This window comes from Aquarana catesbeiana, linkage group LG02 (assembly GCF_042186555.1).
Source record: "Aquarana catesbeiana isolate 2022-GZ linkage group LG02, ASM4218655v1, whole genome shotgun sequence".
Taxonomy (NCBI): Eukaryota; Metazoa; Chordata; class Amphibia; order Anura; family Ranidae; genus Aquarana; species Aquarana catesbeiana.
The window spans coordinates 583500003-583527648 of NC_133325.1; the positions used below are offsets into that span (position 1 = coordinate 583500003).

Below are 27646 nucleotides of genomic sequence, written 5' to 3' on the forward strand. Positions count from 1 at the left end.
CTTCTCTCCATTCATTCTCAGTGCAGCTGAGGCTGCAGAGAAAGGGACTGGGGAATCTCTATCCTCTGTCTCTTTCTCTGTCTCAAGATCTGTTAAGACCCCTGATATCTCACCAAAGCCCCCCAAAAGGGCTGATTAAAAAAAAAAAAAAAAAAAACAATAAAGAATAAAAAAATATTATTGTAAAAAAAAAAAAATTGTAAAAAAAAACAAAAAAAAAACCACACACACAATGTTCACCCCCCCCCCAAAAAAATAGCAAAAAAAAAAACTGTCACGTGACATTAAAAAAAAAGTATCGGTATCGGCGAAAACTTGAAAAAAAGTATCGGTACTTGTACTCGGTCCTAAAAAAGTGGTATCGGGACAACCCTACTTATAAATAATAAAAAAGGATACTTTAATTTCACTTTAAATAATCTGCATCACGTTATTTAACTTACAGTTCCAAAAAAAGTCTAAAATCCTTAGCGACCTACTTCCTTCTACTTTTAGCAAGGATTTACGCAATTTTTCCAATTGAAATAGATTAGAAAATGTGAGTCTTGGGTGAAAGTTGTGCGACTCTTGTGTGAAAATATTTAAATATAGACCTCTAAAGCTTGTTATACATGGATAGGTTTTTTTTTCTGTTGATCCAGTGGGCCAAACAAAATAAAAATAAATAACCGATTCCTCATCCACACAGATGATGTGGAAGGAGGAATTCTTCCCCCTGCTAGCACATTGTATCCTGACAGCGAGACCTGGGCATTGTCGCAATACACTGATAAGCAGCTGCTGCTGATTGACAAAAATGTTACAACTTTTCAGTTTCTAACAATTAATTTCTGTCAAACAGGGATGGCTGCACACTGATCCCTGCTAAACTGGTCAAATTTCGTTCCGTCTTTGGCCAGCTTAAGTGTAAAACTTGCAGCATTTTCAGTTACCATAATACAGTATAAGGTGTCAAACAGGAGAGCATCAGTATGCTTTCTGACATTTTCCAAAATTTCATGTTAGCTGTTTCCTGTCCAGGTGGTGTGGCTAATAAATTACATTTCTTGCAACCTTTTCTTGATTGTATTTTTATTGCAGGGAAGATCAATAGCATTTAGGACATGTCTTTAAAACCTATAGTTTCTCATGTAATTGTGATTGTCAATGTGATTTGCCCCCACTTGGAGATTTTCCAAAAAGTTGGAATTGGCCTCCTATGCGATAAAGACAGCTCATGAACCTCCTCTCTTCTATATCGCCCTCTAGTACTTTGGGAATTGCCAGAATTGTATTGAATTGTATTGCTGTTTCTAGTCATATTCACATATTCATATATTGATTTTGTTTTTGTAGACGTGTGTAATATATGTTCATGAACCCTTAGCCACTTGCTTACTGGGCACTTAAACCCCCTTCCTGCCCAGGCCAATTTTCAGCTTTCAGCGCTGTCACTCTTTGACAATTGCGTGGTCAAGCAACACCGTACCCAAACTACATTTTTATATTTTTTTCGCACAAATCTTTTTGGTGGTATTTAATCACTGCTGGGTCGTGTTGTTGTTTTTTTATTTTTTTATTTTTTTAAAAACAGTTTCATAGCTTGTTATAAAATTTTGCAAACAGGTCATTTTTCTCCTTCATTGATGAGGCGGTACTGATAGGTGGAACTGATGAGGCACTGGTGGACGGCACTGATAGGTAGAAACGATGAGGTACTGGTGGGCAGCACTGATGGGTGGAGTTGATAAGGCACTGGTGGGTGGAACTGATGAGGCACTGATAGGTAAAACTGATGAGGCACTGGTGAGCAGCACTGATAGGTGGAACTGATGAGGCACTGGTGGGTGGAACTGACAGGTGAAACTGATGAGGCACTGGTGGGCGGCACTAATAGGTGGAATTAATGAGGCACTGGTGGCGGCACTGATAGGTGGAACTGATGACACCACAAAAATCTAAAGAGAGATCTAAACAGGAGGTAAAAAATCCCCCTGTCAACTAAGTCCTCCTAGAGAGGGCACCTCTCCCCAGGGGGATCTAAAGCAAATCAGCTTTATTCACTCGACCTAAATTCCTTATACTTTGAGTGCTAACCTACTGGGGGGGATGTGGTTGAGCATGTCCTAGAGGAGGGAGTCCCCGGCTTACCTCCTCCAGCTCCTCTAGTCTACCTACGATCCTTATGATGTTATATAGCTGCTATATATCTAATGCCTTCTAAGTAGCCATACTTCATATACATTTGTATACCTACATATACATTTTTATTACTTTAACCTGAAAAAACCCAATCTGTGAATCATAAAAATCTTAAGACCACAAACCAAAACAGAAAAAAAGAAAACCAACCGGTGAAGGCAAAAGGGGAAGGAAAAAAAGAAAAAAACAAAAGGATTACTTTCCTTCCCCTCCCTCCCCCTTTCCCCTCTTTTTACATCTCCGGAGAGTATAACTTAGGGAGGAGGAGAGAAACAAAACAAAAAAATACCCCACCGGGGGAATCAACTCCCAGCCCTCCATTGATTCTTCTTTTTACATTTTCCTGCCCCTCTTATCTCCCCCCTCCTACTTCCCCAACAGTCTCACCTTATATTATATATTAGTGTATTAGTGTATTAAGTTGTACTACTATCTTAGTGTATTTTTTCGTACTTTGTGTATGTGTTATATCCTATACTCACCCTTTTACTTATATCATAGTGTCCCCTTCCAATCCCACATCTCATGAGTAACCACTTCCCACTCCCCACATTCACCCCCCACCCATCCCATGTATTGAAACCAACCCAGTTGTGCCCATGTCCATCCGTGAATCTGTACGCACCACTAGACCTCCACCTTATTCAAAAAATCGAATAACCCAAATAACAACAATAAAAAAAAAAAAGATAATTTAGTGCATCTATTGCTATCCAAAAAGGAGAGGGGATACGGGGGCATCCCACTACATATCTTTATATTTAGGGCTATCTACTGTGTATATATATGAAAAAAAAACACCCGCAGAGGGCTTAACACGAGAAAAAAAAAAACACAAAAAGGGGGAAAAATTATATATATTTGCCCTCCCCCCATCTCCCTAGAGACAAAGTTATTGTCCTTCTATTACCCCCAATGTCCCCTCCGGAGTTTAATTATCTTGTCAGAATGCATATAGGCTCTTAATAGCTTTATCTTATCTCCGTGTAAATAACTGTAACCAGTCAGGAATCGGAAATGGTTCAATACCTAGAAACAAAAAAAAGTCTGGTAGGTCTGTTTTAGATCGCAGCCAAAATGAAGAACCCCCTTCCGTATAAGAACTGAGATTGGGAATCTCCAACGGTATGTACCGCCGCATTCTCGTATCCGCTCCAACACCGGACGAAGCAATGCTCTGCGTTGTAGTGTGGCTCTTGACAAGTCCGATAAAATCTTCAGTTGTACACCCTGAAAGTCTATCTCTCCAACTTCCCATGCTTTCTTTAATATAGCTTCCCTATGCATAAAGTAATGCAAGCGGCATTTCACATCACGGGGGCGACTTAAATCCCTGAGTCTCGGACCCAAGGCTCTATGTACTCTATTGAGCACCAAGTTCAGGGGTGTAGCATCTTCAAGCAATTTTTTAAAAATAGACTTTACCGTGTCCTGAAGATTTTCCTGATCCATAGTCTCTGGGATCCCCCTGAGCTGGCATTCGACGTCTGCGGTCCTCGAGGTCCTCCAACTGTAGCTGTAACTGTAGTGTCACTGCATTATCTGCCTGGGTGAGCTTTTCTTTCTCCAGACCAGCCACTCTTTGCTCCAGGGTCTGCAATCCCGCCTCACCATCTGTTACACACTCTGCTAGTACTTGCAGCTCTGTATGCACCTGTTGAAGTTCTTAACGATGTGTTTCCTCTGCCTTTAAAATTATAGCTTCTATATCCGCTCTAGTAGGGAGAGCCAGTATGAGCATTCTCAAATCCTCCATTGCCAGATTACCTGGCTCCATATCCCCACACTGCAAAGGTAATCTTCCAGCTACCACAGCATGCATCAGAGGGCTCCGTGGGATAGTCTGAAGGGCTTCCAGACTCATCCTCACCTCCCTCTGTGTTTGTGTAATTAGCGTGGCAGGTCTCTCACTGGTACCACACAGCCCGTCTATCCGTTCACTTCCAGGATCAGGTCTCTGCTCTACCCAGAAGAACTGCTGTATCTCCAGCTGCTGCCCCCCTTCCTTGGCTATTCTCACCCCTTTAGCTGCGCCGGCCGCCTTGCGGGAGGTTTTAGTCTCCCGCTGTCTCCCCGCTTGCATGCCGCTGGGGTACTGCTTTGGCCGATTCCAGGCTCTGGGCTTTCTCTCAATCTGCCTCGTCTGGAGCTAGCATGGACCGGGAGCTCTCACAGCATGAGTCCTCACTCAGACATGCTCAGACCACACCTGCCCCTCCCCCTACTCTGTCCTAACCAAGCCAGAGGTCTGGCACTGGTGGGTGGAACTGACGGTTGGAAATGATGAGGCACTGGTGAGCAGCACTAATAGGTGGAATTAATGAGGCACTGGTGGCGGCACTGATGGGCAGCACTGGTAGGCACTGCTTAGCAGCAGTGGGTGTTTGTGTGCGGGACCAACGCTGTCAGCGGTTGGGAAAAAAAAAAAAAGATTACGATCACGTGATCATTGGCTGACAGCTGATCACGTGGTAAGGGGCCGGGATTAGCCCCTTACTCTGATATGTGATCAGCTGAGTCTCGTGGACTCACTGATCACAGATCCTTTCGGCTATAGCGCGGGCACGAGGATGTTAAAGTGGATCTTCACTGCATGTGAGCACCACAAACCAAACGCGCTATTTTAGTTCATTTTTAATATTCAAAGCAAACTCCCGCATCCATCCATTTCTCCATGCTTTATTTTGTTGAGAAATCACTTTGAAAAACACCCCCCTAGCATTTTTGGCTGTGGCCATCTTGAATGATTCATGTAGCATTTACCATATTTTTTTCTCCATAAAAAGCACCTGACCTAAAGACGCACCTAGGTTTTAGAGGAGGAAAAAAAATATTATTAACCAAATGGTATTTTAAAATATTTAATAAAATATAACAAAATAATATTTCAAGCATGTAAAGTGAAAGTCAACAATGGCATTAAGAACCATCATCTTTGTCATTAACAAATAAGGAGAGACTTTAAGGTTCGAGAACTCTTCCAGTTTTCTGGAAACCCCAAGAACTCATCATCGCTATGTCAGAATTTACGAAGCTCAGTTGCTCACAATCACCAACATCACTTTCTTTGCTATCTTCATATACGTTACTATCTTCAGTTCCATCCAAGGCATTGCTAATGCCACATTTTTTGAATGACTATAAAACGATTTTCTCAACTGAGTGCCATGATGTTTTCACCCATGCACAAACTTGAGTGATATTGGGCCTCTTCATTTGTCCAGTAGGTGGCAGATCATGATTACCAGCAACCATCCATTTGTTCCACTTTTCTAGCGTGAAGACTTTAACCACTTGCTGACCTCTGCACGCCGATATACGTCAGCACAATTGCAGCGGTGGGCAAATGGGCATACCTGTACCTCCCCTTTAATTGGTGGGGCTAACGGGCACGCGCAAGCAATGTACAGCGTGACCGTGGGACCCGCTGACTCGGTGTCCCGGCGATCGTATCATGGAGCCGCAAAACGTGGAGATGCCTTGTCATCGGGAGCAGTGATCGCTGTCATGTGAGTGGTAGCCCCCCCCCCCCCCCCCCCACACAGTTAGAATCATTCCCTAGAACACACTTAAACCCTTGATCGCCCCCTAGTGTTTAACCCTTTCCCTAATCACTATAAATAATTTTTTAGCACTGATCGCTGTATAAATGACAATGGTCCCAAAATAGTGTCCAATGTGTCCGCCATAATGTCCCCTATTTTGTAGTCGCTATAACTTTTGTGCAAACCAATATACGCTTATTGCGATTTTTTTTTTTTACCAAAAATATGTAGAAGAATACATATCGGCCAAGTTATTATTTTTTTTATATATTTTTGGGGATATTTATTATAGCAAAAAGTAAAAAAATATTGTTCTTTCAAAATTGTCGCTCTTTTTTTGTTTATAGCGCAAAAAATAAAAAACGCAGAGGTGATCAAATACCACCAAAAGAAAGCTCTATTTGTGGGGAAAAAAGGACATCAATTTTGTTTGAGTGCAACGTCGCACGACCGCGCAATTGTCAGTTAAAGCGCCGAATTGCAAAGTGCTCTGGTCAGGAAGGGGGTAAAATCTTCTGGGGCTGAAGCGGTTAAATGGTTTGTTTAAAGGAAACGTTGAGAGGTTGCAACTGGTTGGTAAGACCTCCAGGAATATTACAGCTAGATGAGTCTTCACTTCTTTAAAGCACTTTTTTGTAGTTTCAATAATATGTGCTCTAAACTGGTCAAGCACTAATAAGTCAGGTTTTTTTCAGAAGCCCTCAAGGGCATTAGGACTGCACTTTTTCAACCCATACTCCATTTTCATCCATCCATCCTTTCTCATGAACATGTACAAGAACTCCTTGTGGAATCACTTCTTTTGGAAATGGTTTTCCTTTTGAAAATTTAACATGGGCGACAATTTTGGTGCCGTCTGCACAGCAGGACAACACAACTGTATAATGGGTTTTCTCATGTCCTGAAGTTTTCAAGGTTCTGGTTTTGGCACCTTTCAGATCAACAATCCTAATAGATGGCGCATGAAAGTTTAGCAGGACTTCATCCACATTCCCAATCTGGCCAATTTCAAAACCATTTTTATTCCTAGCATCAATTACAAATTAACGAAAAGACAGAATCTTAGATTCATATTGTTTTGGCAATTCTAGTTTTGGTGCGCATAACAAGGTCACATTGCCTCATAAATCTGTAGCACCATGATGGTGATCCGGTAAAATCCTGAATGCCTTTCTCTACAGCAATGCGTTTGGCTTCATACATTTTGTTAAGCGCTGCGCAAACTGTTGGCGCTATATAAATCCAACCCAATCCATGTCGCCATTATTCCGGTGACGTGTGATCCATTCTTCCATGTCTAACTGTGGCCACTTTGCAGCATGCCCACGAAAAGTGTGCCTTCTTTTATTTGCTTTTTTGCAGCTGATCCTCCTGTGCAGCAGCAGGTGAGCAGGGCCAGTGTGCGGAGCAACACATAATAAATGTGATCTTGCACAATCAAATGTAATCACACATAATAAAAGTACTTAAAACATGTATAAGGTGCATAACCATAAAGTGTATCACAATATGCACCTTATACATGTTTTAAGTACTTTTATTATGTGTGATTACATTTGATTGCGCAAGATCACTTTTATTTATTAGTACCTATTGGTGTAGTGTGAACACTTTTAGATTTTGCTGCTTTCTTTATAAATATCATCACACATTATTTCACTTTGTAGACATTCACGGTATTTACTCATAGTAGCGCGAAGGACACTTTCACCTTTATTCCGGAGCAACACATAATGACGTCGCTTTGGCGTGCGTGTGCCTCCGCGCCTTCTCAAAGTTTCCTGGGCTGGCTTCTTCTACCCGGGTGGGGCCCCCTTCTTTTACTATATGATCATCATGTGCGCTGCTGGGGCCCGGACGGGCCCGAAAAAGGTGGTTGCAGCCGCTGCGGACCTGAGAGTGAGCAGCCATTCATTGCCTGGATAGGGCCAGAACCCAGGGAGTTCCAGCCAGCTGGCCCGGTATTGTAACATGGCGATGAGGGAAGGCCTGGTTAATATTCTCTCCATAAGACGCACACACACTTCCCCACATTTATTTTGGGGGGGGGGGTACGTCTTATGAAGCGAAAAATATAGTACTTCATGGAATCCATCTGTTTTTAGCTCAAGCATGCATGCAGGAGAGTATGCTTAGCTGAGAAATTCCCTCCCCTCCTGAAGACCACTGGGATGTATGACATTGTTTGCTTTGGCAAGAAACCATAAAGTCACTGAAGAAATGTAAAAAAAAAAAAAAAAAAAAAATTTAAACCAGTAAATGTGATCTATTTTCTTTTATGTTTACTAATGGTAGCAGCATGAGGATTAAAAATAATCAATGTTGATTGGGAGAGTGATGTTCCATTTTAAACTTGACTAATGCTCCATTCAGTACATCAATTCTTCCCTCGCCAACAAACATATAAAGGCAGATGTATGGCTTAGTAAAAATAATAGTTTTACTGAACTAGTATATAATACCTTACTCTACTGCACTTTTCCTCTGAAAAGAATGTTATTTTACACAGAGGTAGTAATGTTGCTGAAAGTGCTTGAACAAAATGAAAAACATGTATTTGGTGCTTCTCTGCAATACATGCACATTTCCCCTTATTTTTTTACATAAAAAATGTTGCAAATACAGAAATATTCCTGATTATCCTATAGGAAACCCATTGAGCTCCTAAATTCTTTTTAGGAGGACAATGCCTCTGCTGCTCTAGAATTCCAAGCATTGTTATCAGCCTTGCCCGAGTTCTCCCCTACTGGACTACTGAACTCCTTCTCCTTGATGTTATTCAGATAAGGGAAGTCCCACAGAAGAAAACTGGGCAGAGCTGCCAACACTACTTTAGATTTAAGTAAAGCAAAGGTAGAAAAAAAAACTGTGCAGCACTGCCCTTCCTATTATTAATCTAGTGCAACATCAGTGTGAACAATATAAGCAAACTATAAATATGAAAAACAATAGCATTTCTACCAAATAAACATTCACTTAAATATGAATAAAAATCCAGACTCAACACCATCAGACAGCAGTAATAAAGTAATTTAAAGTGGTTCTAAAGCCTAAACATTTTTTACCTTTTACTTTCCTTGTTTTAAAGCTACAAAATGTTTAGGTATCAGCCTCCCTCCCCCCTTACTTACCTGAGCCCTCATTCGATCTAGCGCCGAGTACCTCTGCAGTTCTTCTCTACCCTCGCTTTTGGGTCTCGCTGGCTATGCTGGGCCTCCGGGAGCTGTCAATAAAAGCCAGTGATGAGGGAGCAAGGGGCGGGCAGAGTCTCGCTGTCTGTGTCAATGGATGCAACAGTGGGTTTCTCACGCAAGCACGCATGCGTGCCCCCATGGGAAGCCGGTTCCCATGGGGGCACTGGACAGACAGAAAGGGCTAGGAGTGCCGGCGGGGAACCCAAAAAGAGGAGGTTCCCAGCTGCTCTGTGCATTACATTGTACAAAGCAGGTAAGTATAGACATGTTTTGTTTTGTTTGTTTTTTTTAAATGTACCTTTACAATCACTTTAATGAGAAATCAGTCACCCTCTGGGGTCTGTAAATGCTCACTACTTAGTATATCAAATGGAAAATGAATAAACATCCTACAAAGCGTAATTCTCTTTTAAACTTTATTGGGGGACTTAGGACAAGCTACTATGACTCCCCTGTTACAGCTCTTTCTGGTGCATAGGGATACGCCATCCAGCTCTTCACCATTCATTACCTCATTGTAATAAAGTAGATTTTGCTACTTGTTTGGAAATTGATTTTTAAAAGCTCACTGGATTTCTGGCAGGACTATTAGAGCTGTTTCTTATTTTCAGTATTTTTAAAGAGAGAAATGCGCATGTATTCCAGAGATGCACTGGATGTCACTTTTTTGTTGCCTTTTTTATTGTACCCAGACATTCACTTTCGACTACTTAAAGCAGTGTTAGAAAAAAGCAGTTATATCTTTATCCCCTCATTGCCTGACAACACATCATCTTTGCAGTTTTTTTTTCTCATTACAGCTGAGGAGGGGGATCCTCCCACAATGCCTCCAGCGCCCCCAACTCCACCTTCTAAAAGGAAGAGTAAATTTTCTGGAATAGGAAAACTCTTTAAGCCATGGAAGTGGAGGAAGAGAAAGACCAGTGATACTTTTCGTGAGACTTCAGAAGGTAATTTGAATACACAATTGGTGTTGAAAGTAAATTGGGGTTTCATAAAGACCTAGACTATGGTATCCCCATTTTATACAGGTGCCAGTACAAATGTGAAGTTGGTTATGGCACCTTCAATAGGCACATGAAATCAAATTTTTGTATATCTCATTGGGTTCCTACTCCTGTCTTCATGATTGTATTGTGTTAGTTGGTAGGTCATTCCAATCAGCAGCTTCAAGCAGCAGCACTGTGAAATTCCTTTCTCATGATTATCCCAAATTGGTAGCTTGTACACTGTATATGTCATTCCATTGGTCATCTTAATCTGGCCATACATATTACATCTTTTTTCATCCAGTCTGTGAACTAAATGAAAAAAGCGGTTTCCTCCATTCACACTATACAGTTCAGATGGTATTCTTGCTGCCGTATTGTGAGTATTTGTGTGTTAACAGCCAGCTCCATCAGCTGCCAAAATACCTGAAGAGAGGCTGCATCTGAATGGACGCATTCACTTTTCATATCAAAATGTTCTGCCTGGCTCCTTAGATTTTTCAGGCGGAGATGACCAACAGCAGAGGCTGATTAGGGGCTCTCACAAGTTTTTTTTTTTTTTTTTTTTTTTTGTGCAGGAAATTATTATTATAATTTAAGGTACTTGTATAGCGCCGTCAATTAACGCAGCGCTTTACATATACATTGTACATTCACATCAGTCCCTACCCTCAAGGAGCCTACAATCTAAGGTCCCTAACTCACATTCATATACTAGTAATTCTTTGTTACTTCTGACCCCCGCAGAACATACTAATGACCTCTGTGTTACCCCAGACCTGGCCTGATTTACAGTTACATTCTGAAAAAGTTTCCTTACAGCAGTACCCTAATAATAAAAAATGTTACAGTCGTGGGACCCAAAACAAACTTGGCAAACTCTGCCTACTTACATTGTTAGGTCTGTATATATTTGGACACAGGCACAATTTTTAGTTTTTTTTTTCAGATATTTACCATAACCTATTCAAGCTATGGTTCTATAATGGATATGGGCTGAAAGTGCGCACACTCAGGTTTAATTTGAGGGTATGTACATCCAAATCGGAGGAAGGGTTTAGGAATTCCAGCTCTTACGAATAGCCATTCCCTCTTTTTCAAAGGAAGGACCAAAAGTAATTGGACAATTGAATTAAAAGCTGTTTCATGGGCAGGTATGGGCTACTTCTTTGTTATATCTTCATCGATTAAGCAGATAAAAGGTCTGGAGTCGATTCCAATGCCCCGTACACACGATCGGAAAATCGGATGACAGATCTTCTGACTTTTTTTGCTTACTAGTCCCAAGTAAAAATTGAATAGGTTACTAAAGTCACAAAATTTCTCATACGACAGAAAAAAAAAAATCGGAAGTGATGTCATGTGTTGTGGTTTATTTGTATTGTATTTACGGACGACAACTGTACTGACTAAATGAAAATCGTACGATCTGGTATCGTACGAGTAAAGTTTTCGTGCTTGTCCGATCTAATAATATCGGATGAACTGTCGTGATCGGCTCTCGAAAGCTCTGTACTAACGATCTGATTATCATACAATCCTTTTAATGGATGAAACTAAGATTAATCTGTACCAGAATGACGGGAAGAAAAAAGCGTGGAGTAGGCCTGGAACAGCTCATGATCCAAAGCACACAACGGCATCTGTAAAACATGGTGAAGGCAGTGTGATGACATGGGCATGCATTGCTTCCCATGACAATGGTTGCAGTTCCTAAAATTTGTGCTTGTTTTTTTATGATCAACCCCTTGAATTAAAGATGAAAGTCTGCACTTCAAATAAATTTAGATAGTTTGTTTAGTTTTCATTTTATTCTGGTGGCATACAGAGCCAAAAGTATGAAAAATGGTACGTGTGTCCCAAATACATATGGACCTAACTGTGTGACAACTCATCCCAAACATGTCTGCAATGCAGTTTAGGTCAAACCTATAAAACTCTGCCTTAAAACATATGTGTTTCAACTATATTGCCATACCATTGATTATAGCTAGATGTTTTTTTCTTTATTGCCTTTTTTCCTCTCAAATTCATTCAATTTTTTTCCTACCTAAAGTTCTGGAAAGGAAGATCTCTATGAGAAAGCCCAAAGAAGAACTAATAAAAAGAGGAGTCCTTATTGAAGTACCAGAAGAAGGCAAGTAGCAAGTCTTTTATTATGACCTTTTATGATGTACTCTGGACACTCTTTTGGGTATTTCTGCCAAGAAGCTGCTTCCCAAGTCCTGGAACACGAGACCAATGGATCTGGCTATAGAAAACCCCAAGGACCAGACAACACTAGTCTTGGTGTACACCAGAAAATTAACTGCTTTATTTTTAGAAACACATTGTATTTATACAGCAAACCATCAGATAAGAGCTTCTCCCATTATCTCAGACAAAGATCACCTTACACAGTAGAGCTAGTCCTATTATAACAATGACCTCCTTAGACAGTCCAGCTCCCCGGACTAAATTGCATAAGAAGCCACAAGCAATTAGTGACCAGCTCTGAATAACTTAAAGTGGAGTTCTACCCAAAAGTGAAACTTCCGCTCATCTGATTCCTCCCCCCCTACGGTGCCACAATTGGCACCTTTCAGGGGGAGGGGGGTGTAGATACCTGTATTACAGGTTTCTGCACCCACTTCCGGGAATAGACTCCCACGGGAGTCACGCCCCCTCCCACACCGCCCCGCTGTCTCCTGGGAAACACACAGGTCCCAGGAGATAGCGGGGACCACTTAGGATGTGCAGCGCGACTCGCGCATGTGCAGTAGGGAACCGGAAAGTGAAGCCGCAACGCTTCACTTCCTTATTCCCACACCGAGAATGGCGGCGGCAGCAGCCGAGAGCCGAGCTTATTGCTCGCTGGACTCCAGGACAGGTAAGTGTCTGTTTATTAAAAGTCAGCAGCTGCAGTATTTGTAGCTGCTGGCTTTTAATAATTTTTTTTTCAGGTGGACTCCCTCTTTAAGGACACATTATAACACAGAGTTCTACAGGCCATGGTTCTCCTGCAGCCCAAAGTCCGTGACAACCTTTAAATGTATGTATGTAGACAGCACATAGCTCTTAATCATACAGCACAGAACACAGGCAAAGTGTTTATAGACCCTGGGTTATGGGCTCATACTTTCAGGTGGTTAGACACTGGCTAAACTTTCAAAAGCTAAGTTTAGCCCTTTAATGCAAGTCTTCCCCAAAGTCCTCTTCCCAATAAAGAGGTGCCCCCACTCCTAAGAGTGGGGGGGATGTCTGTTAGTTTGCCCCTGTCTGGGTCACAGACGTCCCAGAACTGTGAATTCAGTCAATGGTTTCAGGAGGATATGAAATGGAGTTAAAAACTCTACCCCATCACCTTTTCCCCTCTCAAATCAACCAAAAATTGTCCAAGGATAGTCAGATTTTAAGTAAGCCCTGAACCATTTTTTGTCCTGGGGAGTAGGTGTGCCAGTACCTCCACAAGGTTCAAAGGATTCAGTTCAAACCTGTGTACGGTACCAACTTCCAGCAGAGGGATTCTCTGGACTTAAAATCCCTCAACAAATAACCTTCAAATTCCCAAATTTTGCATAGAACCCGCAAGGTTGATAATTGCCTCCTTGAGACCAGGGAATACATGGCATCTATAGACACCCAAGATGTTTATCCACATGTTCCAAATTTATCCACCTCATCAGCACTTTGCAATGACCATCACTTTCAGTTTGTTGCATTGCCCTTTGGTCTATTCTTTGCTCACTGAGCGTTAACAAAGATCTTAGCACCTCTTCTTGCCCTTCTCAGAACTCAGGGCATCCAGGTCACAGGCTACTAAGACGACCTTCTCTTGAAGGACTCCTCTCCCATCCAGGTGTCAGCAAATGTCCACAGGACAATTCAGAAGGTTCAGGCAATCTATTTGGCTGATCAATTTCACAAAATTCGTTCTCTTTGCCTGGCTACTTCGAGACTCTACCATTTGCCCAATTTCATTCAAGAGATCTCCAACACAGCATCCTGTCAACATGGAACAAACATGTGATTTCTCTTGACCTACCCGTGCTCCTGTCCAGACAGGCAAAAGGACTCCCCATCTTGGTGGATTTCAAGCCAAGCCCCAACAATTGGGAGGTCTTTCTTTTCCTATCACTGGAAAGTAATAACAAACATTGTCAGTCTTTAAGGCTGAGAAGGTGTATTTCAGTTTATCACAGTTCAGGTAACATGGTTACTGGTGGAAGTTGAGCTTCCCATCAACATTCTGGAGCTCAGGTCAAGCTCACCAATATTGAACCACACTTCTGTGAGGACACTCAATTAGGGCGCTGTCACTGTCAGGGCTGTGGCCTACATTAACCATCAAGGGGTCACCAGGAGTCTTGCAGCCTTGAAGGATGCAAGCCAGATAATCTCATAGATGAAAACTCACCAAGACTGCCTGGATCAAGGTGAATAGACACTTTATCCAGAAGTCTTCAGTCTGATATATCAAAAATGGGGGACTATATTTGTTTGTAGCCAAGACCAAGGATCCTCTAGCCCTAACCTCAGATGTCTTGATAATTCCCTGGTTCGTTTCAGGCTAATCTATGCCTTCCTTGCAGTGCAAAGTCTGCCTTGTCTGTTCAAAAAGATAGAGTAAAAGAGATGATTCTAATGCATGGACCTGGCCCAGAAGAACCCTATCTCACAGACACTGACTTCTTGCAGAAGATCCCTAGCCTCTTCCCAACAGGCAAGATTTGTTATCTCAAGGCCATCTATTCTATTCAGCTTCACATTCTCTGGCTCTAATGGCATGGCCATTTAAACCCAGTGCGTTATTACTACCTTGCTAAAAGCATGTAATGCCACTTTCAGGAAGATCTTTTATCGTACCTGGAAATTCATTTTTGCCTGGTGTGAACATGCACTTCAATCCCAGATATTACTCTGTGCCTCACGTTCTGGCTTTTCTACAATTATGTCATGACTAGAACTTGGCTTTAAGCATTTAAGCTGCAGCTACATACAGTTTATACAGCACATCCAGCGGCCTCGCATGTTAGTGAGAGACATAGTTTGTTTGGGCCAAGCTGGCCCAAACCAGCTATATAAAGTCTAACAAAAGATGTAGTTCAGCTTTAAGCATCCTAAGAAAATCTTTGTTACCTGAACGTTGTCAGAGCCATTGGTGTCTACCTCAAAGCTACAGCTTCAGTCAGACAGATTTTCTTTTTATCCTGTTTTCAGCATCTAGCAAGGGACACTCTGCTTCCAAGTTCATCATCCTAAAATGGATTAGAAATCTGATTGCTGCAGCTTAAATGCTCAAGGACACCTAGTGGTAGTTACCTAGGCATTTCGGCTTCAATTGCTGTGCAAGACCGCCATCTGGTACTCTGTTCATAACTTCCCAAGATTCTACCAGGTGGATGTCCAGTCTTCTGTGGATGCAGCTTTTGGTTGTAAGGTTTTTGCAGCAGAACTCTGAAGTTGAGTCCTTTCTGGCTCTTGTTGGGCTTTTTGGCAGAGTTCTGTTTGCCTAGTGTTGTTGCCCACCCTTCCTGTTTGTTACTTGGGGACAGTTCAGGGTCTATGAATACTTTGCCTGTACAATTAAGATGAGAGGAATTTTGACTTGCCTGTAAAGTCCATATTTTGGAGTACAGTACAGTACAGACCACTCTGTACAGGGGATGCACCTATAACCCAGGGTCTATAAATAATTTGCCTGTGTCCTGTGCTGTAATCCAATAAAATTTGTAGGTAAGCCAAAATTTTTACCTTTTTATTCCTATATAAGTGTAATGAGCACTCACATATGTGTGGTCTTCAGATATCCCTGTGACAGCAGAATCGCCTCCTCTGAAAAATGGCCACATGAGCCAGGGGACAGCTGAGCCACAAGAAAAAGACAAGAGTGTGAAGCGGAGCAGTCGGCAAGGTAAGGTTCTTGTGCAGTGACTATATGGGGAAGATTTACTAAAACTGGTGCACACACAATCTGGTACAGCTGTGCATAGTAACAAATCAGCATGTAGGTTTTATTATCAAAGCTTAATGGAACAAGCAGAAGTTAGATGCTAATTTGTTACTATGCACAGTTGCACCAGATTCTGTGTGTAACAGTTTTAGTAAATCTCCCCCATGTGTTGGAGTAATGGGTTGTGTTCTGTTGCAGTTTCTGTTTTGTACACACAAGATTTGCTTTCTTTCCATGTTAGATTCCGTGGGATCCCGTCCAAATTCACAGATGGAACCTGCACAAGAAAACTTGCGAGAGCCCCCCAAACAACCTCTACTTCCTCCCAAAAGACCACTGTCCACCTCTGTCTCTACTGGTCATGATCAGAACGAGAGGCAAAAAGTAGAGCAGAGCCCCGCCACTGTAGCACCACTGCCGAGCTCTGCCCCCAGCCCTGCACCTAGGACATTGCACCCACCACCAGGACCTAAACAACCTCCAGTACCACCTCCTAAGCCACAGAACAGAAACAGCAACCCATTAATGGGTAAGAAATATTGAGTAACCATGTTTCCCTTTTTATTACTGTTTTTTTTTGTTCCCATGATTACTCTCATGAAAGACGGACATCCATGCAAAGATTTCAAATACATATGTAGCACTAACTCTCGGTGGAGCTGCTGGTTTAAGCGGGCCTGTTACCTTCACTCTCCTTCCCTCTGTTTTACCGGCACCGGGTCTAGGGTTCCGTTGAGTTTACCTCTGGACGATACACGCACCAACACTTGAATACGTTTTCAATGCTTTATTAAACGATTTACTAAGGAAGTAGCAGGAAAGAGGCAGAAGGGAAACCGCAGAAGAAACTCAAATATCTTCTTATGAAATTCTTGATAAATGTCCTAGTAGAATTTGGATATTACAATAGGATGCACTCCCCTCGTGGGACACACTCTTTGCTCGCCTGGATAGGCCTCTCTCACTTGCCTAGCAGCCAGTACGTAGCACGAACAAAAGTCTTTGCCACAGACTTATTTGGGATAAACCTGTACGATCCTCTGCCACAGGATGTATTGGTTTTCTGCAATGAACGTCAGTCACAGTGCTTGAACCTTTAAGCCAACCCGGCAACACTATGCTGTATAGTTACTTTTTAGGATACATCCTCCAACCGAGTCACCAGGCCCCTCTCCAGACCAGCACGCTGCATGATCCTTCCATGACGGGTCCTCCCCTGGGATCTCCTCGGTTGTCCAGCTTCTTCCCTTCTGGATAGACAGCTCAGGACCATTCCTCGACTGCTGTGGTAGGCCCCAGAGAAGCTTCTGGGCCCACCCCTGCGCCGCAGCAACGTGGGCCTCCAGAATGGAGGACCACGAGATAGCTCTCTAACGCATACCTGTCGGCCAGGAGGGCCAGCAGGTGGCTGTAAAACTAACCCCACAATATGGCGTCTGTCCCATAAATACCCTCGCCCAGAATGCAACTCGGAGGACCACCTCCACCGAATTGTCCCCAGGACAGAAGAGCATCCATACGCTTCGACACGTTGCCTTTCCAACACTGGCCAGTGATAACAGCGACACCCACCGGTCAGTATGGAAACACACGCAATGTCAGCCAAGCTGAAACAGAGGCAAACCTAACCTATTTAACAAACAAGTTACTAAATTTATCTAACATATGGTAGATCGCAAATCTACCAGCGCTACACATATTACTTTAGATAATGTTTAAAAATATACACCTTTTATATTATATATTAATGAGCCTAGAACTGTTGTACAGCTGACATTTATATATTTGGAGAACAGTTCAATTGTTCTGCATTAAAATGTTTTCTTTTTATGGCTTTATACAGTATATACAGAGATTTTATAATGACTAGCAAAGTGTGCCCATTCCTGTAGCTTTTTTTGCCTGCAGTGCTTTTGCATTTCATACAGTGTATTGTGTATGCTTTGTTTTGTGTTCATTCTCTGTGCTATGTGCATGCTCTGTGTACAGTATTTATTCTGTATACTGAAGGATGTGTACGCTTTGTGTGCTGTATTTGTGCTATGTGATGTACTTTGTGTGATATGTATGTTCTGTGTTTTGGATGCTGTGTATGTACTGAATTGTGTCACTGAAAGTGTCACTAAACCCACATTCTAAAAAAAAAATCTATAAATAGTGTATTACATGCTGTTCATACACTGTCACTGAGATTTGTTTTCTGTATTCTGCAAAAAAAAAACTGGTTGATCCTACTGCTCTCCCTTCTGTTCATGTCCCCAATTCCGCTAGGGATTTTGCACCTGTGGTGGCAACTCTGCACATGCTCAGTTTTCAGTGAGTTTCTATGCTGATCATTCCCTCATTATCACATCTGAGCAGCCCGTGTGACTATAGCATCACACATGTTGGGGTATACACAGTGGTAAATGACAACCCCCTCCCTCCATGCCCACTAACTAGCTAAACACAATGGGGGGGGCGGGATGATACATGTAGATTAGCGAAGGCTTTACCTCCTTTTTTTTTTTTTTTTGACACCGGCTAGAGGGTTGTGTCACAGTCTGTGACTGGCAAGAATACTTTCTTCCAAAATGAGTTGGCTATGGGACATTCCCACCAAATGTGTGTGTCCAGTATTGTACATCCTCTGAAGCAGTTGGCAGGGTATTGATGGTTAAATTTGGCTAATCGTGCTGGAACTAAATACCATCTAGTAAGGACTTTGTAATTGGTCTCAAGGGCTACAATGTTAGGAGTAGCTGATTAGGTTGTTTGCCAAATTTGAGCCCAGTCTTGTTCATCTAAATGGAGGTGTAGATCATCTTCCCATTTTCCTGTGTAGGATGGAGGAGAGGAAGTTATATATGAAATTAATTTGGCATATAAATCCGAAATCAGCCCTCTTCTGTGTGGGGCTGATATACAGCTTTGTTCAAAGATAGAGAGTGTATGAGGTGCAGTAGTTGTTGGTTTGTATGGGATCAGAAAATGTTTAATTTGAAGGTATCTGAAGGTTTCTGTTTTTGTGGTAGATATTGTTCACATAAAGTTGGGAAAGGTATTATATTTGAAGATTGAAAGAATTGATGGATTCGTAGAAGACCTGCTTTAGTCCATGTTGAAAATGATTTTGGGGAAGACCAGGCCGGATAGAAAGATGAAGGAAAGCGAGAAGAGAGTTTTGTCTAGATTGTAAACCGAAACGAGTTTTTAACCTGTCCCATATGGAGAGGCTATATTTAGTGTAGGGGTTAATGATAGATTTCTGTTGAGTGGGGGTAAGCCAGAGGAGATTTGCAGTGGAAAGGGGGTAACAATCCACTGATTCTAATGCTACCCATAAAGGTATTTCTTTAGTAGCATGGTATTTTGTCAATTGAGCTAATTGTGCTGCATAATAATATTTCGTAAAATCAGGTACCCCAAGGCCTCCTTTTATTTTGGGAGTATATAGAGTTTGTTTAGGTAGGCAAGGTCTAAGTTTATTCCAGATATATTGGATGGTTTTGCATTGCGGGATGCGTAAAAAGTGTGAAGGAACTGTTATAGGAAGTACCCTAAAGAGGTAAAGAATCTTTGGGAGAATGGACATTTTGATAAGTTATCCAACCCATCCATGCTAGAGGTGTGCATGACCATGTGGAGAGTAACTTGGATAGTTGTGATAACATCAGGGGCATAGTTAGACATATAAAGATTACTTGGATTAGCTGTGAAATTAATACCTAGATAGGTGATGTGAGTCATTGACCAGGTAAATGGGAGAGAGCTGTGTTTTGTGATTGAAAAGTTGTGATTGAAGTTCAGATGATAATGATATGTTTAGTGCTTTGAATTTTTGTGCAGTAATTATGAGGCCAGATAATGTCCAAATTCGGCAAGAATTTTAAGAAGAATCTGTGCTGATAATAGGGGATTACTAAGGAAAATTAGGACATCATCTGCGAATAGACATATTTTATGATGGTGGCTTCCAAGTTCCAATCCTCTGATATCAGTATTAGATCGGATAAGTTGGGCTAGGGGTTCTATTGCTAAAGCGAAAAGGAGTGGGAATAGGGGACATCCCTGGCGTGTTCCTTTTCCAATGGTAAAAGAGTCTGAGCGGAATCCAGAATAGGATATAAAAGCCTTTGGACCTTGATATAGGGCAGAAATCCATCTTAAGAAATGTGTACCAAATCCCCATTAAAGTAGGGCTAGGACAAGGAATTGAATGCCTTTCTAATATGTAGTGAGAGGAAGCAAGTTAGGATGTGTCGGGCACAGGCTGTATGGGCTAAAATTGCAGCTCAACGTATGTTATCTCCTACTTGTCTAGAAGGAATAAATTCAGTTTGGTCTCGGTGGAATAATGTGCCTGTAATAGGATTAAGTCTGTTAGAAATGATTTTAGCAAATAATTTAATATCTATGTTAAGTATTGATATTGGTCTATAATTAGACCAAGAAGTACCACCTGCATTTGGTTTTGGTTTAATAGAAATTGAGACCATGAGGGATTCTGGACGGAAGGCGTGACCAATGAGAAGGGAATTTAAAGGCATCAACCATAAGCGGTGATAGTAAATTAGCAAATCTTTTATAATGGGTGGCTGAAAAACCATCAATACCTGGGCTTTTGCCTGATTTTATTACAGTTTGTATTTCTAGTTCAGTGATTGGTTTGTCTAGAGTTTCTTGTTGAGAATTAGAGAGTGAGGGTAAGTTAATTGAAGACAGGAGGTTATTTAGTCCAGTTTGATCAAAGTCATGGGAGTCTTTATAAAGTTCAGATAATCTCTTTTGGAATTCATGCAGAATTTTAAGCGGGTTAAAGTTATCTTTGGTCAATTTCAATCTTATTGGTTTCGGGCTATATGTTTTTTTCCGTAATGCAAGGGCTAGGAAAGTATTGGGTTTATTAGCCTTCATATAGAAAGTATGTTTAGATTTTCGAAGAGTCTTTTCCGCTGATTCCGTCAGAAGTAGATCAAGTTCCAAACGCGTTTTATCATATTGTAATTTTTTTGACGGGGATGGATCAGTTTGGAATTTCTCTGAAGCATCATAAAATGCTGTTTCTAACTTCTTGTGAAGCTGCCTCTTTTGTTTATAGAAAAGAGAAGCTTGACTTATACAGACTCCTTTGATACATGGTTTAAGAGCTTCCCAATAAGTTAGAGCAGTGGTCATCAACCCTGTCCTCAGGGCCCACTAACAGGCCAGGTTTGCAAGATAACTGAAATACATCACAGGTGATATCATTTTGCTGCTCAGTGATTGCAGTATTCTAGTCTGCATCTCCCCAAGGTAATGCATAAAACCTGGCCTGTTAGTGGGCCCTGAGGACAGGGTTGATGACCACTGAGTTAGAGGATTGGTATCATTAGTATTATTGTTTGCAATATAATATTTGATAGCTTTCTCAATGATCTGTCTATATGAAGGCTGTGCCAGTAAACAGTAATTTATGTACCAAGTTTTCTGGTTTGTCCATGGGATCAATGAGGAAAGGGATGTCAGAACCATATTATGATCAGACCATGTACATGGTATGATAGTTGCATCTAGGATATATGCTGAAATGTTGACATTAATAAAAAGATGGTCTATGAGAATTGTTTATGGGGATGGGAATAGTGGGTATATTGTCGTCTAGCTGGATGTTGTTCCCTCCACGTATCTAGAAGGGAATATTGATTAAGTAGTTGTTGATAGGAGCGGCGTTGAGTGTGAATTGGAGTTGGGGATTTATCTAGGAATGGATAAATTACATGATTAGAGTCTCCACCTAATATAAGTGTGCCACGTTTATGGTTCTCTATGACCGAGAACAAATGGGAGAGGAATGACAGTGGGTTTTTATTTGGGGCATAATATGAAATTATAGTAGTTTCAGTATCTTGTAATAGGCCTGTCAATATTATGTATCGACCTTCAGGGTCTTTAAATTCTGTGTGAAGTGTGAATGGCGTATGATGGAACGCGATTTAAACACCTCTTTGTTTAGTATTTATTTATGAAGTATAAACTTGAGGATATTTGCAGCTAAAGAATTTAGGACAAGAATGGAATGAAAAATGTGTCTCTTGAAGACATACCACATGTGCATTTAGTTTTGAGAAAGATCGAAAAGCTTTAGTTATTTTCGGGGGCGAATGTAGACCCTGTACATTAAGGGTTACAATATTTAGAGGAGCCATCGTACAATTAGAAAAAGGGGGAGATGTGTAAAGAATAGGTTATATCTATATCTCTCTGGAAAACAATGGGGGGGGGGACAATGAAAAGGGGGTGTAGGAAAAAAAGCAAGGGTTAATAAAGGGTTTGATAATACTCTATTGATCAACAAATTATGAAGTTTTTTTTTTCTTCAAAGAAGAAAAAGGCTCCCAAGAGGAGCAAGTATCCAAAGGTTGGTAGTAAATACCAACCCGTGGGTACACTTTGTCCAAAGAGTGTCCAAACAGTCTGTTGGGGAAGTATTGGAGGTGCAGTGGCTATCTCAGGGACTACGATGGCCTTCATATAAAATGATTTGAAAATAAACTTTTATTAACCAAGTCTCAGATAACTAAAAGTTTGAGGTACTAAGAAAGAATTTATGTTAGAACGGTAACTTTGTTTATAAAGATATAACAGTGTTACATTTAATCTATCACCAGATATGGTGAATAATAATTAGGTATTAAGCTCATAACATAGGAAATAGAATGGGAATAAATCACTCCACTCACTATGAAGATAATGTGTTCCCCTTTATAAATTAGTTAAAGTGTATAAATAACTGGATTACTATTATAGCCATATCCCATCTAAATTATTAAAAATTTAGATCTTAATTCATAGATGGAATATTATAAACAAAGATATATAAATTCAAGAGATATTTGATCTCAAATAGTAAAATGATAAGCAGGTTTGGACATATCCAAACTCTGTGAACAAACTGAGTAGAATCAAATATTGATTTTATCCTAATCCACTTGCCTAAGGGGTATGTTTTTTAGGATAGTATTGTTTATCTTCATACTATAAAGAGAAATTTCATTCAGAATAGTATGCAGTGGGGACGGAAAGTATTCAGACCCCCTTAAATGTTTCACTCTGTTATATTGCAGCCATTTGGTAAAATCATTTAAGTTCATTTTTTTCCTCATTAATGTACACACAGCACCCCATATTGACAGAAAAACACAGAATTGTTGACATTTTTGCAGATTTGTTAAAAAAGAAAAACTGAAATGTCACATGGTCCTAAGTATTCAGACCCTTTGCTCAGTATTTAGTAGAAGCACCCTTTTGATCTAATACAGCCATGAGTCTTTTTGGGAAAAATGCAACAAGTTTTTCATACCTGGATTTGGGAATCCTCTGCCATTCCTCCTTGCAGATCCTCTCCAGTTCTGTCAGGTTGGATGGTAAACGTTGGTGGACAGCCATTTTTAGTTCTCTCCAGAGATGCTCAATTGAGTTTAAGTCAGGGCTCTGGCATTCAAGAACAGCCACAGAGTTGTTGTGAAGCCACCCTTCGTTATTTTAGCTGTGTACTTAGGGTCATTGTCTTGTTGGAATGTAAACCTTCGGCCCAGTCTGAGGTCCTGAGCACTCTGGAGAAGGTTTGCGTCCAGGATAATCCCTGTACTTGGCCGCATTCATCTTTCCCTCGATTGCAACCAGTCGTCCTGTCCCTGCAGCTGAAAAACACCCCCACAGCATGATGCTGCCACCACCATGCTTCACTGTTGGGGCTGTATTGGACAGGTGATGAGCAGTGCCTGGTTTTCTCCACACATACCGCTTACAATTAAGGCCAAAAAGTTCTATCTTGGTCTCATCAGACCAAAGAATCTTATTTCCCACCATCTTGGAGTCCTTCAGGTGTTTTTTAGCAAGCTCCATGAGGCCTTTTATGTGTCTTGCACTGAGGAGAGGCTTCTGTCGGGCCACTCTGCCATAAAGCCCCGACTGGTGGAGGGCTGCAGTGATGGTTGACTTTCTACAACTTTCTCCCATCTCCCGACTGCATAAATCTGCAAAAATGTCAACAATTCTGTGTTTTTCTGTCAATATGGGGTGCTGTGTGTACATTAATGAGGAAAAAAAATGAACTTAAATGATTTTAGAAAATGGCTGCAATATAACAGAGTGAAAAATTTAAGGGGGTCTGAATACTTTCCTTCCCCACTGTATATATTTATAAATATTAATACACATATTTATTCATTAGTTCAGTGTCTGGAGTAGGTGAAGCAAAACAACTTCACTGACGAGTTCTAGAAGAAGCAAGTTGTACGAATAACAAATCTATGTTAGAACGGTAACTTAGTTTATAAATATATAACAGTGTTACATTTAATCAATATTTGGAACAAAATCAACATTCCAGATATGATAAATAACGATTGGGTATTAAGCTCATATCATAGGAAATAGAATGTGGGTAAATCACCCCACTTCCTATGAAAGATAATGTGGTATCTTATAAAAATTAATTAAAGTTTAAAAATAACTGGATTTCTATAATAACCATATTCCATGTAAATAAACAAAGATTTAAATTTTTAGTTCATAGATGAAAATTTAGAAACAGAGATATATATAATCTCGAAATGTTTGATCTCAAATAATAAAATAAGATAATAAGTAGAATTGGACATATCCATACTTTGTGTGCAGACTGAATAAAATCAAATATGGATTTTATCCGGATCTACTTGCCTAAGGGGGTGTGTTTTTTATGATAGTAATGTTTGTCTTCATACTATTAAGAGAAAACTTCACCCAGTGTAATATATATATTAATTCATTGGTTCAGTATCTGGAGTAGGTGAAGCAAAACAACTTCTCTTATGAGTGTTAGAAGAAGCAAGTTGTTCTGAGGTGTCCTTTTGGTGTTGTGGGGAACCAGAGTTTGCTCGCCGTTTGGATCCTTCTGCAGTTGCTTCTGGTGTTGACAGGCAAAGATCCAGAATTGTAGAAAGCAAGTCATCAGCAGTTTTACAGGTATAGGTAGTTCCTTTGTATGTAAAATGAATTGCAAAGGGGAAAGTCCAGCAATATGTGATATGATGATATTGGAGGACCTGTAAATGATGTTTCATTTCTTTTCTCTTCATAAGTGTCTGTTGAGAAAGGTCTTGATAGATTTGATACCGATGACCCTGAAATATTAAGGAATCCTTGTTGCGGGCTGCATCAAATAATTGTTCCTTTGTGCGGAAATAATGGAATTTAATAATTATATCCAGGGGGGGTCCATTTTCCTTTCTTGGTGTTGGTGACCTGTGTATTATGTCCATTTTGAGTCTTTCGATTGGAATAGAAGGTGCCAGTTCCTGGAATAGTGCTGTAGATGTAGATTGAAGATCTACAATATTTTCAGGGATTCCTCTAATACGGAGGTTACACCTCCTATTCCTATTCTCATAGTCCTCAAGGTGGGTTTGGAGGGAAGAATATTGGAATTGGCATTCCAATTCCTCAGCATAGTTAGATGTTGTGGCATCAAGTTCATCAGCTCTCTGTTCTAAAATGGAGGTATGTCGTCCTACCTCACAAATTTCTCTAGTTAATTTTTCTGTAATAGTGTCAGATGTATTCTGACGTGCTTTATGTAGGACCCTCTCAAATTGGCTAATCAGTTCAGAATTAGGTGAAGCCTGTTGTAAGGAATTAGAAATAATCCCTGTCATATTCTGATTCAGAGGACTGTGTGGAAGGAGGAGACCGCAGCAGTTTCTGTGAAAGAGTTTGTGAGGGGATCGATACCGCCATTTTGGAAGTGGATTTAGTCAGAGACTCTTGCGCTTTCCCTACCTTCAGTTTAGCTCTTCTTCCACCGTACATCACCTCAAAAGGTGCCCAGGGGTATTAGCAAGGTACCTGTTATTAATTTGGGTAAGTTTTCAGCCAAGACCTGGGTTATCAACCGTTCGTGTCCCGATCGGGGGAGAGCGCTCAGGCAGACATGTCTATCTCAGGCGATTTTGCGCATGCGCCTTCGTGTTTTTTTTGTTTTTTTTTTTCATTATTATTAAAATAGTGTCGTCATCCACATACAGAAATAGAAGGGACGATGTAAATTAAACATGTGTGTTTAGTATCACTTTACCATACTGTATGCTGTGTCTGGTTTGCATGTATTTCTCTGTGTTCTGTTCTCTGGATGTCAAGTATGTTTTGTGTCAGTATGTTCTGTGCTGTTTATGCTTTGACTGTTCTGCCTACGCTCTGGATACACTTTGTAACTGGGCTCACCCCCTCCATTTTCAGAGAATGTAGTCACTCCAGAGTCTGTGGACTCTGCAGGCTTCACAAGAAGTTCCAGCATCTCAGTTTTTAAACAACATAGAGCGATTTATTGTTAGAAACGTTTTAAACAAGTGTTAATCCGTTTACCTATAAACAAACAAAAAATTGATTTTGCATTGACTTTGACATTGAATTTTACCCCCTACATTTTTACAGCAGAGCTGTGCCAGGCATTGGCAGGAAACACACTTACACCAGCAGGCTCCCGTCCCTCCCCTCCACTGCCTGCAAAACGAGGACCTCCCCTTGCTGCAGATGTCATCAGCAACAGAGAAAGGACCACTTCCATCTTCATCCCACCACCACCACCTGCAAATGAGCCTCCTGTACCTTCCCTACCATCACCAACACTTCCCCCACAAGTGCCTGCTTTGCCTCCATCACCACCCGAAGATTCATTGCCAGTGGAAGTTCCTCCCCCTAGCAAAGAGGGGGAAAAAGAAGAAACACCACTTACTGTGCCATTACTTCCTCTTCATATACGCATTCAACAAGCTCTCAACAGTCCTCAGCCTTTGCCTGTCATAGATAATACCCAGAGGGCACACTCTCTTCTGTTTCTCCCAAATGAGCTGGGGACAGGTGAAGAGAAAACAAGAGTGAGATCTCTACCTATCACTATAGAGCTTCTCAAAGTGTGAGTATCATTAAAGAATATGTAAACCCAACATTTAATATTCCTGATATGTGCCTGCTGTACCATGTACTTGTATGAAAAAGTATCCTGTTCTCTTTGTATTGCTTCCTTTGTGTGAAATCCCTGGTGTTCCTTCCAGTCCCTCTGCTTTCCTATTAAAAACTAACCACACTAGGCATGAGAGCACAGCATGGTCAGTTCTCTAGCTTCATAGTTTGTAAGATTGAATAAAGACACCAGACCACCTAGTTCAACCTGTGTAGGTGTGTGTGTGTGCGTGTCAGAGTGTGTTTTATGTTAAGACCATATCCCTGTAAATTGCATTCCCTGAGATGCCCATCTAAGAGTTTTTTTTTAATTGACACTTCCCGCTGACACCACTGATTGTGTTAGGGATTTTTGCATCCTTACTGCTCTAACAGTAAAGAACCCTCTTCACAGTTTAAGATTGAACCGCTTCTCTTTCAATTGTATTTAGTGACCCGGTATTTTTTTAACTACTTGCCACCCGGGCTATAGCCAAAAGATGGCTTCAGCGCAGACCTTAATTGCCGGGAGGGCATCCATGGACGTCCTCCCGAGCAAGCGTTGTCTGTGCATCCCTGCGCGCTCTGTGATCACCGAGTCTATGAGACTCGGCTGATCACAGATCCGAGTAAGGGGTCGATCCCGGCCCCTTACCACGTGATCAGCTGTCGGCCAATGACAGCTGATCACGTGATGTAAACAGAAGCTCGGCAATCTGTATTTTTTTTTTTTTTCCTCACACTGTCACCGGCTTCTGTCAGAGGGACATTGGTCCCTCACACAGAAAGTAGTGGCTGCATTTTCTGTGCTCCCCAGTGTCAGCTGCCAGTGCCCACTGTGCCACCCACCAGTGCCATCAATGC

The 27646-nt window shown here is 41.2% G+C and overlaps 1 protein-coding gene across 4 annotated transcripts in view; it reads left to right on the top strand.

Annotated features, from left to right (window-relative positions):
* Window positions 1-27646, top strand: part of PHACTR4 (phosphatase and actin regulator 4) — a 163753-nt gene that overhangs the window by 104095 nt on the left and 32012 nt on the right. For all 4 annotated transcript variants that reach the window (XM_073616195.1, XM_073616196.1, XM_073616194.1 and 1 more), the window contains 5 exons: window positions 9721-9870; window positions 11966-12046; window positions 15695-15802; window positions 16083-16370; window positions 26276-26756. In XM_073616195.1, the coding sequence (XP_073472296.1) occupies window positions 9721-9870; window positions 11966-12046; window positions 15695-15802; window positions 16083-16370; window positions 26276-26756 (1108 nt within the window). The remainder of the gene's footprint in view (window positions 1-9720; window positions 9871-11965; window positions 12047-15694; window positions 15803-16082; window positions 16371-26275; window positions 26757-27646) is intronic.